The sequence below is a fragment of the Amblyraja radiata genome, chromosome 1 (genome assembly GCF_010909765.2).
Source record: "Amblyraja radiata isolate CabotCenter1 chromosome 1, sAmbRad1.1.pri, whole genome shotgun sequence".
NCBI classification, from domain to species: Eukaryota; Metazoa; Chordata; class Chondrichthyes; order Rajiformes; family Rajidae; genus Amblyraja; species Amblyraja radiata.
This window is the reverse complement of record NC_045956.1, coordinates 75,765,899-75,780,950: the sequence shown is the minus strand read 5'-3', so window position 1 is coordinate 75,780,950 and position 15,052 is coordinate 75,765,899. Positions and strand designations below refer to the sequence as shown.

General features: G+C 44.4%; 1 protein-coding gene across 4 annotated transcripts in view; it reads left to right on the top strand.

Moving 5' to 3' along the window:
* Positions 1–11,024: 11,024 nt before the first annotated feature.
* nup54 (nucleoporin 54) overlaps positions 11,025–15,052 on the top strand; it is a 51,608-nt gene continuing 47,580 nt past the window's right edge. For 2 of the 4 annotated variants that reach the window (XM_033024607.1, XM_033024601.1), the window contains exon 1: positions 11,025–11,096. In XM_033024607.1, the coding sequence (XP_032880498.1) occupies positions 11,066–11,096 (31 nt within the window). In that variant the 5' untranslated portion in view covers positions 11,025–11,065. The remainder of the gene's footprint in view (positions 11,097–15,052) is intronic. The other 2 variants (XM_033024624.1, XM_033024617.1) reach the window with 1 other exon arrangement.

The window sequence follows — 15,052 nt, the reverse complement described above, 5'->3', positions numbered from 1 at the left end:
GTAGGCCTTTCTTAATGCTTAACAACAATATGCTGTCACAACGCACTGTAGTCTCTAAACAACACTTCAGTAATTTTCCTTGCCCTCCATTTCAGAATAATAGTGTGTTAAGCTGATAACTCGACACTAGCACTGGCAATAAATAAAAAGCGCAGCTTTCCAGCCCTTATCTCATTGGCACGCTCGGCTGCACATCGGTGTCAATCTGGTGGACTCTTCCATCTTCGTCTCGTCGTGGGGGTGGGGGATTGGGAGGGGCCTCACAAGTGGAATAGTCTAGGCCTTCATCTAAATCCGGCCCGGCCTCTGGGAAATCTATGGTTGGAAGTTTATGTTCTGTAAAAGCTGACTGCCTGCAGGTGACACAGTTTGTTCCATTGAGCAGCCATTATTTAACAACATGAAAAATTGCCTTGAAAATGAGCCCAAGAAAAATCTGAATAAAGATGATTTCCTAAAACCCATACACTTTATCCTCAGCATTTAACACATTTCCAATCTAGAAGCTCTTCAGTCTATTGATCTGCATTGAAAATCAAAAGCAAAAACAATGCAGATAGAAATCTGTGCCAAAAATTGAAAATTCATAAACACTCAGCATCTGGGTAACCTCTGTGGAGAGAGAAGCGTTAATGTTTCAGATCAGTGACCTTTTCATTGATGTTTGAACATTTTAACTGCTCAGTTTATAGAAGGGCAGACAGGCTTTGGTTTGTGGATTTTGAATGTTGAGTGTGGGATCATTTTAGTGAATGACTTAAGTTTGGCCTCCCATAATAATGGTCATCAGCATACTCCAGCACAATTATTAAGATTATCTGAAGTAAAGGTTGTTTGTCGATCAATACTTCAAATCTGATATAAAATTAATGATTGTTTAGGCAGTTCTGCTCTTTAGAATCTTCTGAGAGTTGGACAACTCATTGCAGGCATTTTAAAGCAATGGAGAGATATATCAACGTTGCTGTAGGTGCAAAGCCCTCCAAATCTAAAAGCAGGATTAGCAAACCAACATCAATGTCCCCTCCAAGCATTTAAATATTTACACGCCCTCATCTCTGTCAGGCAGATTCAAGGATCTTCTCAAAACATTTGGCAAAAATGTGCATTGTCCCTGTAGATTGGCTATTGCATGTTAGCCAATCAGCATGCTTAGTAATTATAACTCTGCCTAATTATATGATTTATAGTGTAAGAACTCGCCTACTGCCTGGCAGTAACTGCAGTAGACAGAGCGTGTGATCTACTGCATATGTAATGATGAACTAGACAATAAAGATGCTTGTGCTTCAACCCGTGTGAGGCTAAGATATTTACATGGTGTCAGATAATTGAGTCCAGCCCGCTTCTGTTTACCGCGATTTGTTTTGTTTATCAGTTTATATTTGTGAGTGATTTTGACGACATGGCTAACTCTTGTCGAATGCCAAGCCCGCTCGTGTTTGATTCTGATATAGCCGAGCACTGGCGAATGTTTGAGCGAGACTATGCTCACTATATCCGCTTCATTCACCAAAACGACCCCGATGACCTAAAGGCATCGTTACTGTTGAATCTAGCGGGTCCGGAAGCTGTGATCTGCGCTGACTCCTTTGAATTCGCACCAGCACACCTCAACGCGAACGGTCTGGTAGTGGTGCCAGCTGAGACTATCGACAAACCAGCGGTTCTGCTGAGAAAGTTTAGAGAACTGTGTGACTTGCCATCGAATCGCATACTTGAGAGAACAAGATTTTTTGCCCGACAGCAACAGGCTGGCGAACCTATGGAACGATTTATCAGCGACCTAAGACACATCAGCACACGGTGCCACTTCGGTGCGTTAACAAATGAGCTTGTGCGAGATAAAATTGTGGGAGGAATGAGCGACTGCAAGCTAAGAGCTGAATTGCTGCAGAACGCTGAACTGACTTTAGACCAAGCCATTCATGCATGGCAGAAACTGTAGCCCCACTAGCTGATTTTCACGCCAGCAGTCCTCAACAGCAACATAATGTAAATCTAGCCAACTATTCTCCACAGAAATTTTTAAATGTGTCCGGCAAAGGTCCAAATGTGCCTGCTACGAGTTGCTATGTGTTCACTCTATGAACGTTGTTTTCGTCCGTCTGTCCGCACGTTCGCTCCCTCTTGGTGTCGGCTCTTCTCCCCTCAGACTCCTCCACACACACACACGCGCACACACACACACACACACACACACACACACACACACACAGCATGTACGGCAGATCGGTGCGGGCCAAGACCAGGAGCAAGGAGAAGGATGACATCAAGCGGGTCATGGCAGCTATCGAAAAAGTACGGAAATTTAAAAAAAACACCCGAAGAAAATAGATGTTTAACAAAAAAAGGGGCTGGCGATCGCTCCGCGTCCGTGTCGGAGAGAAGGGGGGGGGGGCAGGGCCGGCCTTTATAGTAAGGGGGCCCCGCACCAGAGTAATCTACTCTCGGCTCAGGTAGATCTACCCCGGGTGGAGGGGGGAGAAAGGGGTGGACAGAGTAGAGGTGTGGGGAGGGGAAGAAAGAGGTAGAGGGGTAGGGGGTATGAGCGGGAATGGGAAAGGGGGAGCGGGGGAGGTAGGTCATTCTCTCGCGGTCCCAGGGCAGCGCTCCCGTCCCTCCAGTCACCTTGCTTCACGCACACAGCCCCGGCTCCACCCCTCTCTCTCCCTGGGGAGATGCGGTGGGTGAACAATACAGGGAGGGCCGGGCCGGGGGTTGGAGCAACGCTTACAAACCTCGGCCTCAGCTCACACCCGTCCGCCTGGTCCCCGGCATCCACTCTTGCCGCCAGCCCTCTCCCTCCCTTCTCTCCTCCCCTTCTATCCCTCCATTCTCCTATCCTCCCTCCCTTCTTTCTCTCCTTCCTCTCTCTTTTCCCTTCTTCCCTCCCTCCCTCCCTCCCTTCTTTCTCTCCTTCCTTCCCTCCCTCCCTTCTTTCTCTACTTCTCTCACTCCCTTCTTTCTCTACTTCCCTCACTCCCTTCTCTCCTTCCTCCCTTCTCTCCCTCCCTCCCTTCTCTCCCTCCCTCCCTTCTCTCCTTTCCTCACACACACACACACGCACATACACACACACACAAAACGCACAGACAACTAACACACACACATCATGCACAGATAATTAACATGCACACACAACTAAGTTAGGATGAGGCAGAAGCCCAAAGGGTAGGATGGGGCTGAAGCCCAAAATGTAATGCCTGGACTGGTTTTTCGCCAATAGATTTTTTTGGAATTAATTTTATTAGAAGCAATTGTACAGGAATAAGGCAATCGACATAACAGTTATATAATTATTGTACATCTTCATTTTTAACATTGAAACCTAAATTTTTTTTAAACCCAAAAAAAGGAAAAAAGGAGAATGAAGAAAAAGTAAAATAAAGAAAAGAAAAGACCCCTAAACTACTAAAGAAGTGTAAGAGGAAAGAAAAGAAATAAGAAGAGAAAATGGAGATACGAATGCTCGAAGGGTCGAATGGTCTACTCCTGTACCTATTTTCTATGTTTCTATCCTCCGGCCCGCTTACCTCTGGCAGTGCTCTCCATCTGAACACCTCTCACCTGCCGCTCGCCGTCTTAACCATGTCAGCCGCGTCCCGCAAATCCTTAAATTCTACAGCCAAGTAACCTCAACTGGTCCCGTGAACGTGCTGTCCGAATTTAAAGATTTGCGGGAAGCCGGCGAGCGGCAGGAGAAAGGTTTACAGACGGAGAGCACTGCCAGAGGTGTGCGGGGACCGGCAGAAGGGGCTGTCCTGTCCCGTCGGCCACCCGAGCTAATTCACTCCCCGGCCACAATGCGGTGGCTCCATGCCCAGAGCGTCGCAAGTGGCTTACTGACCCCGACCCCCTCCTTCACAATGCTCCTGCCCTCCCCGCAACTTTACACCGGGCCAGACTCCCCAAAGACTGTGAAAGGGGCTCTACCCCACCCCGAGAAATACAATATTTAAAAACATAAAGCACCAAGAAATGTACTTACCACGTTATTGGTACATGAAGTCCATTCTTCACTCTTTGTTTCCTGAGATACTCTTAAAATAATGGCAATCCATATTTGAAAATCCCGCCAAGAAACTCGCGCTGCGCCTGCGCAGAAGGCTGCTGCGTATGTGCAGTACTGCAAAGGCAGAATTTCAGCTGCCTTCAGTCCCGCTTATCATTGACGGCTTGAAACAGCGCTTACGGCACGTGGGCTGCACAGAGCTTATCGTGTTACACGTTCTGCGGATGAAAGGCACGGAGAATTATGCCTACCTAAGAGATCGATCTCTTAGATAGGCATAATTCTCCCATGCCTTTACTATTTATATTTAGTAATTGCCATTTCATAATTTTAGTGAGGGTAGGCAGTGCCTACCTTGCCTACCCTGACGGCACGTGCCTGCTTTGAAATTAATGAACACAATTAGTCTTCCCATGCTCGCCTATACATCTCAGAAGATGGGGTATGTGCAATTAAAAGAGTATTATAAATGTAGGATGTTAACTTGCTTGTATCGGCATGTCTATTCATACACTCGTCTAGTATATCTGGACCCATAAAATGACAGTCTTGTGCATATGTTTTCACATAATCTCGGATTTGAAGATATCTAAAAAGATTGCTTGCTTTCAAATGATATTTCTCCTGTAGTTCTTGAAACGAGAGGAAAACTAATCATATTATGATCACTACTTCCGAGCGGTTCCTTTACCTCGAGTTCTCTTATCATATCTGGTTCATTGGACAACACTAAATCCATAATTGCCTTTCCTCTGGTCGGCTCCATTACAAGCTGCTCTAAGAATCCATCTCGGAGGCATTCTACAAACTCTCTTTCTTGGGGTTCTGAACCAACCTGATTTTCCCAGTCCACCTGCATATTTAAATCCCCCATCACCACAGTGGCATTATCTTTGTTACATGCCAGTTTTAACTCCTGCTGCAACATACACCCTACATCCGGGCTACTATTTGTGGGTCTGTAGATAACACCAACAAGTGTCTTCTTGCCTTTACAATTCCTCAAATTAATCCACATGACTCTACCTCGTGTTTGTGTTTTTTATGTAGTTATTTAAAAGTTAACTGGATTTTGATTTTGAAGTATTTCTCCTTTGCTGTGAAGATTTATCCAAATATGGATCTAATACACAATTTAGGTCTCTGCCAATTATCAGATTAAGGTGACAGGAGTCTGAAATTATATTAAATATTTCATTAAAAAATTGTGGGTTATCGAAATTAGAAGCATAAATGTTCACCATAGTAAGTGGGGTTGAGTGTAGTTTCCCAGATATTATAATGTACCTACCTCCCTGATCAGCTATAGTGGATTTGTGTTTAAATAGTATACCTTTGCAAATTAGGATTGCAGTGCCTCTTGCTTTGGAAAGAAAAGTAGAGTGATATAATTGACCAATCCTGCTAGCCTTCAGCCTGCTGTGAGCTCCATTTTTGAGATGCGTCTCCTGTAAAATTATTATATCAGTATTAATAGATTTCAAATGGGCTAAAACCTTACCCCTTTTAATTGGCTCATTAACGCCCCTGACGTTCCAACTACAAAATGTAATTCCTCCAATTTTCCTAGCAGCGTCGTCTTGCATTTTAAAGCATACATGATTTCCTTTGCTTCAAATTGTTTAACACAATATTTAAAATTAATCTTTTAGTTGCTGGGTGGGTGAGCCCTGTTCCATTTTCCCCTATCCCCTGGAGGTATCTCCCAGAAAAAAGTGCATTAACAAGAATAGCTAGTCTATTTCGTCGTAAAGATAGAAAGTGAAAAAGAAAAACAACGGAAATTGCAGCATAAAGAAATGCTGCGAGTGAATACCACCCGCTGGTGGTGTCATTCATGATAACTTCTGTAAATGGAGTTAAAAAACACTGAACAGAACAGTGTATAAGTCCGTCAAGGGATCAATATTCCCAAGAGGTTTTTGAACACTAAATAGGTAATTAAATATTGGATATTTAGATGAATATAAAGGACATTAGATAACTTTCTGATATTAGTATGTTAAGCTATTGACCGATTCAAAGTCGGTGAACTTATGGCAACTTGTTGATTCCAAATGCAGTTTACATAGACAAAGCAGCCTCTCTCTCTCTCTCCCTCCCTCTCTGCCTCCCACCGCCTCCCACCACCTTTCCCAAACATGCCGGTGCAATCTCTTAACTTCCCCAAATCTTACCATAACTTGCTCAATACTTCCCAACACTTGCCCAACCCCTCTCTCTCTCTCTCTCTCTTTACCTCTCCCTGTCCCTCTCGCTTTCCCCATCCCTCCTTGCTCTCCCCGAACTTTCCACAACTTCCTCGAACTAACTCTCACGTGCGTTGACTCTCTCTAGCGCTCTCTAGCGCTCACTCGCTCCATCTCCCTCCCTCTACTTCTCTCTCTCTACTGCTCTACCCCTACCCCTCCCCTTCTCTGCCTTACTCCCTCTCTCTCTCTGTCATACAATCTCTCAAGTTCTCTGTTTGGCATAATAACCGACTCTGTGTCGGCAACCTTATAACAGCATATTAAATATAAACACATTATAAATGCATACAATATAAATGAATTATAAACCCGGAATAAACCCTAACCCTCTTTACAACCACTGTATAACTGGATGCACTTTAAATGAATTAAAGACACAGTATAAATTGAGTGTAAATACGGTGTGGCCCTCTTGGTTGGCATCATGACATAAACTCGGTAGGACAGTTAAATGCCCCTGTCCCACTTAGGAAACCTGAACGGAAACCTCTGGAGACTTTGCGCCCCACCCAAGGTTTCCGTGCGGTTCCTGGAGGTTTTTGTCAGTCTCCCTACCTGCTTACACTACCGGCAACCTCCAGCAACCACCTGCAACCTCCGGGAACCGCACGGAAACCTTGGGTGGGGCGCAAAGTCTCCAGAGGTTTCCGTTCAGGTTTCCTAAGTGGGACAGGGGCATTACTTATCCTTGACGGAATCCGCAGTATCTTGGGCAAACTTGAATGCTTTATCTGGATCGGTAAAGAAATGTTCAATCGCTTTATATGTAACTCGCAGTTTGGCTGGATACAGTAGACCGAATCTAAGATCTGGTATGTCCCTCAGAATGGCTCTCGACTTGGTAAAGAATGCTCTTTTCTTGACGACTTTGGCTGGATAATCTCTGAAGATTCGTATGTTATCCCCTACAAAGGTCAGGTTTCTGTTGTTGGCAACTTTCTTCATGATGTCTTCTAAAACGTAGCAATGATGTATCTTCAGAATCAGCTGCCTTGGTTGAGCTGTGAGTCCTGGCCGGGCTCTCTGAACTCTATGCGCCCGATCCAGTTTGGATTTTTCATCCAGGCTAAGTACATCTTGGAATAATTGAGCCGCAAAATCACGAAGGTTTTTACCATGTTCTTTTCCTTCTTTCACCCCAACAATCTTTAAGTTCTGGCGTTTAGAATGGCCTTCCAGATCAAGACATTTTTCAGTTACCGTGGCAAGTTGCCCAGAAATACGCTCCAATTCAGTCATCAGTCTGTGTGTTGTCTGAGCATTCTCGGTAGTAGCAGATTCCAATTCTCGAATAGCTTCGCTATGTTGTTATGAAGTAGCGAGAATGGGTTCCAACTTACGGCTGATATCAGTTTCGAGCCTTTGAATTTCCCCCTTCATAGAGGAATTCACCTCCTCTATGCGGACATCTATCTTATCACAGATTTCTGCTCTCCCAGCAGCAATGTCCGATTTTACAACTGCAAGTTGCTCACCCAATAAAGCTTTGATATCTTCCACCAAAGGTTGTCTTGCTACTTTTTCATGGGGGTGCTCCATACTCGGTCGAGGCTTCTTCTTCAAAGGCTTCCTGACTTTCCACTAGGCATTTCTTCTGTGGTACTTTAGGTCCTTTAGGAACTATAGGAAGTTTTCTGGGGTAACGTCTACCAGTCATTTAAAATACCGGAGTTAATTTCTGATGACGTCACTTACGCGACAACAAACGTGTGCCGGTAAGCGATTTTCTTCTGTCCGTTTTGCGAATTTTTGTCCGTTTCCCTGATTTTAGCGGAGCGGAGCTAAATGGCGCATGTCTTAAGTCGCCATAACGCCAATAGTCTTTGGTTTCGTCTTTTACGCCAATAGTTATTGGTTTCCAGGATCTAGTTAAATTTTTTTTTTTCATTTCACAGTCACTAAAACAAGTGGTATTGTAACTATGTACTTTTCAAAGGTGATCTACACATTGTGTTTGTTACTTGTAGGTACATGTATGCAATTTTATATTAAAATGTAGCTTAGATCTGTTTGGTGGCTTGAGTGGGTGTAGGATTTTCTGGAGCTCCTTCCAAATGGCAATATTTTGTATGTTCAAAGTTAAAAAGGAGGACTAGGCAAGGATATCAGAACGATCACCTGCAGCTGAGAAAAAAAAAGATGATTTGTGCATGAAGAAGCCATGACCAAAGCAAAGATACTAGAGCGGAGATGGAAGCCGGTTACGGAAATGGTGCTGAAGATTACCCATGACCCTACTACGGCTTTATCGTCGAGTGGACTATCTTGCTCCGCTATAGGATCTTTGGTTTCCAGTCTCCATGAGATGGAGAGTGTGAAGGAATATGGCGCTGTAAGGGCAGTCCACGTCTTTCACCAGCTCATTCGAACTTGTTCCATAATGACTGTCTAAGAACTTGGCCCTCATCAGACCTGGCGTCTCTCCGCTGTAAACGGAGTTCACCTCCTGGACGCTTAACTCGTAGACCACCCGCTCCTTCCTGAAGCGGATATCAAACTGCTGCAAACCGCTGGCGGGACTATGGCGGAACGCGAACTCCCAGTCAAAGTAGCGAACGTGGTTGTTTACAACAGGGTATCTTGGTCCACGTGGCTCGAACTTGAGGGGGCCATGGGTTTGAAACTTCTGGCGAGGTCTCAGCGAGGCGTAGTTGGGATCCGAATCCGTCCTTTGTATCTCTCTTGCTCTCTCACTCCCTCTCTCTCACCCTCTTTCCTCGGCATTCCCGGAATCATTTGCCGTTTTGTGGGGACAGCTGCATCTGCGTTTCCTTTCTGTTGGGGGGGGGGGGCGGGGATCCTGGCCCGTGGCGGCTCCTGGTCCATTCCCTCTGCTGGTGCTGGCCCGCTAAGTTCCTCCAGCACTCTTGTGTTTTTTGTTTGGCTCTGGAGTTGAAGGTGGCTCAGCGGGACGGGCGGCGGCTCTGGGGAGTGGGTGGCGTTTCGGGTCGAGACCCTTCTGCAGACATTCACAAGTACTCTCACCGACAAGAGTTCAGTTCAGTCTGAAGAATGGTCTTCTCTCCAGAGTCGCTGCCTGTCCCACTAAGTTACTCCAGCTTTATGTCTACCTTCAATTTCAAGAGTTAAATAAAAAACAGAGTGCTGGAGGAACTCAGCGGGCTAGGCGGCATCTGTGGAGGGAATGGATTAGGAGTTGTTTCGGGCCAGGGTTCTTCTTCAATAGGATGGAACTGCAGATCAAAGATACTAGAGCAGATACTAGTATCTTTGCTGCAGATCAGGCATGATATTCTTCCGATTTAAATCGTAATTCCGATTTTATTGTTTTCCTATGTTCAATTTTTTGTGCCCGATTATTTGGCGGCCAATTAACCGCTGTCTCTAAGGGGGTTGCGTCCAATCACCGACCAGCTTCCCATAAAATTCCCGTCCAATTAACAAATCGGTCTCCTCCCGTCCAATCAGCCGCTGTCTCCAAGGGCATTATGTCCAATCACATAATGCGCTGGTCACTCGGCGGCCAATCAGACACAGTCTCCTAGGGGCCGTTTGATCAATCACCGACCTGCTTCCCTCACCGAAGCAGACGATGGCTGCAGCCAACACACAGAGAGAGAGAGAGAGAGAGATGCAAGAAAGCAGCTGTGACATATAATACACAATAAACTATTATAAATACACAATAAATAAGTGATGCATTCTTGTACTCTTACATGGGTATGACCGCAGATAACACCCCCCCCCCCCCCCCCCCCCGCCCCCGCCCGCCCCGCTTCCCAACCTTAGCCTCACGGACCTTAGAGTACCCCTAGTTCCTAAATCCCATTTCCATCACTGATTATAAACATAGGTAGAATCGGGTTTAGATTCTAGGGTTCTGCCCTAAAGGCAACATTTTTTTCACTAAGTTTTATCTGACCTGAAACGTCACCCAATCCTTCTCTCCAGAGATGCTGTCTGTCCCGCTGAATTACTCCAACTTGTTCTGTCTATCTGCGGTTCTTTTCTACACATGCACTTACACGGCTTACTTTGTAAACAAATCCAGGGGAAACATCTCACTTCTTTTTTTCAGTCACCAGTAAAGATCCACGATTCTATTTTGATGCCCGGAGGGAATGACCTGAAATAAAATGCTGTTGAGTAAAACTTCATATTTTAAGTCTATTATTTTCACTTTTAACTTTATAAATACAGGGCGGAACAGGCCCGTCGGCGCACCGAGTCCACGATCACCCCGCACACTAACACTAAACTACGCACTAGGGACAATTTATAATTATACCTACAAACTTGTACACCTTTGGAGTGTTTGAGAAAACCGGAGCAACCGGAGAAACCCCAGCAAATCGCAGGGAGAACGTACAAACTCCGTACAGACAGCACCCGTAGTCAGGATCGAATCCGGGCCTCTAAATCTGCGAGGCAGCAACTCTACCGCTGCGCCATTGTTCCGAAAATGGAACGTAGAAATACAATGCATTTCCTAATTTTTAATTAATTCCCCATTCTTAGCAACAGATCTGTTATCACAATATTCCCTTTTAGTTGAAGGCTTGTATAAACGCCTCATTGCCATATTTCATTGTGACACTATATCTGTCTTACGCATCAGTAATGTTACAGATAACAAGAAATGAATATTTCTATCAATGCATTTGTTTTCTTTCTAATTGTACCCAATTCCCCCACTGCCGAGTTTAACCGAATTCAATGAAGAATGGCTGTAACTGACTAAAGCCTCCGGCTGCAGGGAGATGGTCGGAACGTTGTAATGGTGCCGTCGTAGCTCCACCCGGACGAGAATGTAGTGACGGGACCGGCGCGCGGTGCTATGGCGTTCAATCTGGGTGGTGGGACTGCAGGTAAGTCTGGCGGCAGGAGAAGATGCAGAAGAGCAGAATGGAAGAGAGAAAAGAATATTGCATGCATGAATGATACCACGGGGGTGGAGGTCGAAGGTCGACTGGCTCTTGCAGTTGTCGTGAAGGACGCTCCCGGAGCCCGCCCCGGCCAGAGCTACTGTTGGTCACCGGGGACAATGGAACAGAACGTGCGAATGTTGCGCGGGTGGGCGCGTGCAGTTGGTCCCGGGGACGGTTCCATCCTATTGTCTCCCAGATCCGGGCCACATTCCAAATGTCCAGGCGCGATCCCGGCCTTGGCTCGCGCCTGGACATTTGGAAGGTGGCCCGGATCTAGGAGACAATGTCCCCGGGACAGTCACCAGGCGTGAGGAAGAGCTTGCAAGCTGCACAATATACGAACCCCGCCGCCCTCCCAAATCAAAGAACACGTGGGAAACATAAGAGCTTTGGATAGACTCATCGGTCGGTGCAGTTCGGAGCTCCCCGTCTCGTTTATCAATTGGAAACGATCAACATGTCGCGTCGTAAGCAGAAAGTGCGAGAGTTCTCTGAGCAATTATAACAAAAAAGCGAACACGGAAAGCGCTGATAAGGAAGATCAGTACAGCAGTTAGAAGGCATATGTTCCGGAGATCGAAGTGTTTAACTAGAATCTGTTTAGGTTGATGGGAGTTGTTTAGGCCTTAAATTGTAGTTGTAATGAAAATAACGTGGAAATGAGAGAGATGTGAAAAGAACTAATGCAATAAACGGGTGGACTACCAAATGTACATGATGAAATGAAGGTATACAGGTCAGATGATTGAGAAAACGTATAGGAAGGAACTGCAGATGCTGGTTTACACCGAAGATAGACAGAATGCTGGAGTAACTGGCAGCATCTCTGGAGGCAAAGAATGGGTGACGTTTCCGGTCGAGTCCCGTCATCAGACTGAGAGGCAGGGAGATAGAGACATAGACATAGAGATATCGAAGGGTAAGGTGTGAAAACTCAGATCAAAGGGAACAATGATCAAGGAAACAGAATGGTATATTGTTAGCCGAAGAGAAGGTGACAACGAGGGATACAATCAGTAATATTTATTCAGGAGGGCAATGAAACTAGTCGGAGTACTAGGGTGGGGGAGGGACAGAGAGAGAGGGAAGTCATGGGTTAGTACTTGAAGTTAAGAGAAATCAATATTCATACAATCCAGCAGTAATGAGTATGAAACCGATAAATGCCAAGGATCTGACGGTCTGCATCGCAGAGTTTTGAAAGAAGGTTTCACTGAAAGTGAATGCCTGGAGAAAAGGAATAAGTGACGTTTCGGGTCAAACCCCTTCTTCAGAACTTCTTCAGGTGCATAGATGTTCACGGATCACGTGATCTAACTGAATGAGAGAACAGGTCTATGGGACTAATGGGTAAAAATAAGGAACTGCAGATGCTGGTTTATACAAAGAACACAATGTACTGGAGTAACTCGGTGGGTTGAGCAGCGCATGGATAGGTGACGCTCCGGGTTGGGATCCTTTGGGTCAGGTCCCTTCTTATGTGCCTGTTTGTGTGCATATTGCCCCTAATACCCACCTTGCTCGAACTTCTAGAATTATATAGCTTAGTTGATCCTCTTACTCTTTTTTTTCCTGCCAAAACATCATGTTTTATTTTAAATTTCATCTCCTATTTTGGCATCTCCTTCTGAAGATGGTTACTATTTTCCTCATTTGCACATTCTGAAACGTCCCCAAGTACAGTTCTGTATCCCAAGCATTGAGATCCCAATATAGATTCTGGGCAAGACTACTGCGCTCTTCATGTAGCCTCAAACCAACGATCGCCTCTCTTGTCTGTTCTATCCCTCGGCCATTTTAATATCAATACACTGCCACTGTGCCTTTGGTGCCGTCATCTTTAATTTAGTTGATGTCTATTGTGAATATCTTGAAGCAGCAAGAAAAGTGCAAGAAAATGCATCCATAAAAGATCCAGATAAATCAAACTACCTTTACTTTGTGGTATGCCCAGACGTATTGAAGGATTTCATCTGGGGGCTACATCTCCGTGTGTGCTAGTTCCTTGAGGGGAGCACTGCTGTTACAAAAGGGATTTTTTAATGGTGTTAATATTCTGATCTTCTGGGTCTGCTGTTGCTGACCCAGCCTCCCTGCCCGGAATCAAAGCACTTGGTCCCTTCATACCCAGGCTAAGCAAGTCTGAATGTATCGGTTCAGCCCCACTGGCCTGAAGCACTAGTGTTCCAGTGGTGTGTTGGGCACCATCGTCATACTCTCAGTGGTCAGGGTCTCAGCTGGCCTGGATAAGATGCCCTAACCCTCTGATAGCAGATTAAATCTGGCTCTAGTTTTAGTAGCTATAAATAAATGGCCATTCAACTGATTATCTTTTTAAGCTATTAAAATTGAGAGAAATAAATAATACTATTAGTTGAAAATGAGCTCTTTCAAGAATACACACAATTGGCCCCGTCACAATCTTGGGAATCTCACCAAGATTGCTCCGTCATCAAAGTCCATTCAGAATCCCTAATCTTTCTGAAACAGTCTGGCCGAAACATTTTATATTGCATGCAAGTGCCACCTGACCCAATATCTTATACAAATTCATCCCAAATCATTTAATAGATTTTGTTTACTAAACCTGGTTGGATTCATTTTTATGTACATTTGAAATCATTAAAGGTGTGCAATTACAGAGAATAATTTCAATTATCCTTCCAAATCTCGACACTTGAGATAAATCTTCATTTTGCAGATGTTTGGAAAATGGAAAATTAGCAGATATTATAGTGTCTTGGATTCCAGCTCATTCTGCTATTAATTGGGGCCATTCCAAATGTTCATCCATTTAATTTGCTGGTTATTTAGGACTTTTCCAATCTGGGTTGTCAGTACAGAATTTTACTCTTGATACTGTACCATAGCCTCGGGTCCTGCATATTTCAACCATTTTAAACTATGCAGGTGAAAATTGAGGAACATATGTATATCATGCCATTGTGGATACCACAATCAGTTTTAATAAAAGTACTTTTTGATCTTTCCAAGCTGGAATGAACCCGTTCAGCAGTATCCACGTGCTTTTTTGCATTGAATCTACTAACAAGCTTTGTTATCAAAATTGACATAATCTATCTGAACCTAGGGAACGTTCAAATTGCATTTTGATATAAATGGGGATTTCTGCTTGGGTTCCAATTTTCTGTTTGCTTGTTGTTACAAAATTGTTTTGAGTGCAGTGCTTTAAAATCTTTCAAATGTAATACTTGCATTTTCTGAAAATGGCTATGGCATTTCAAAGTGATTAGAAAGTGGTCCTGTATCATTAATTTCCAAAAGTCTGAAATCAGATACTCCCAGGAAGTGGATGGACTAACCCACTTTCAGCAGTATTAGCTGGATCAAGTAACCAATCCTAATATGCACGTATTAAGGGATGACTTTTTAAATGGTTGCATTTTAAGCCATTTGCCTGTTGTTGTTGATTCATGGCAGGCTCAATACTTTAAGTGGGAATACTAGAGGGTGGAAGGGGGGGGGGGGGGGGGGGGGGGGGCATCATGGAAAATGAGTCATTTTGGGAAAATGTTGAACCTATATATAGATGATTGTGCTTAACATGTATCTTTTGGCCATGAGTGTTGGCTGGTTGGTCTTTTTATTGGTCTTCAGGGAACTGATAGAAACAGATTTACAACAAGTTTAATCCAAAGCATTTGGCGATGTGGATATATTTTTGAGTCTTCAATGGCCATCAAAACAAATTAATGATGACAGTCCCAGGTTTTTATACTCTTGTTGTGGAACCTGACAGGAAGTAGTTTTTTCTTGCAGAATAAATGTTTGTATGAAATGCAGTGTGTTGAATGATATCTGCAACAGATTGGCTGAATTCATGTACTCTTGAAGTGAAAGAATGAAAAATGTCAAATAGTGATAGATTTTATTAT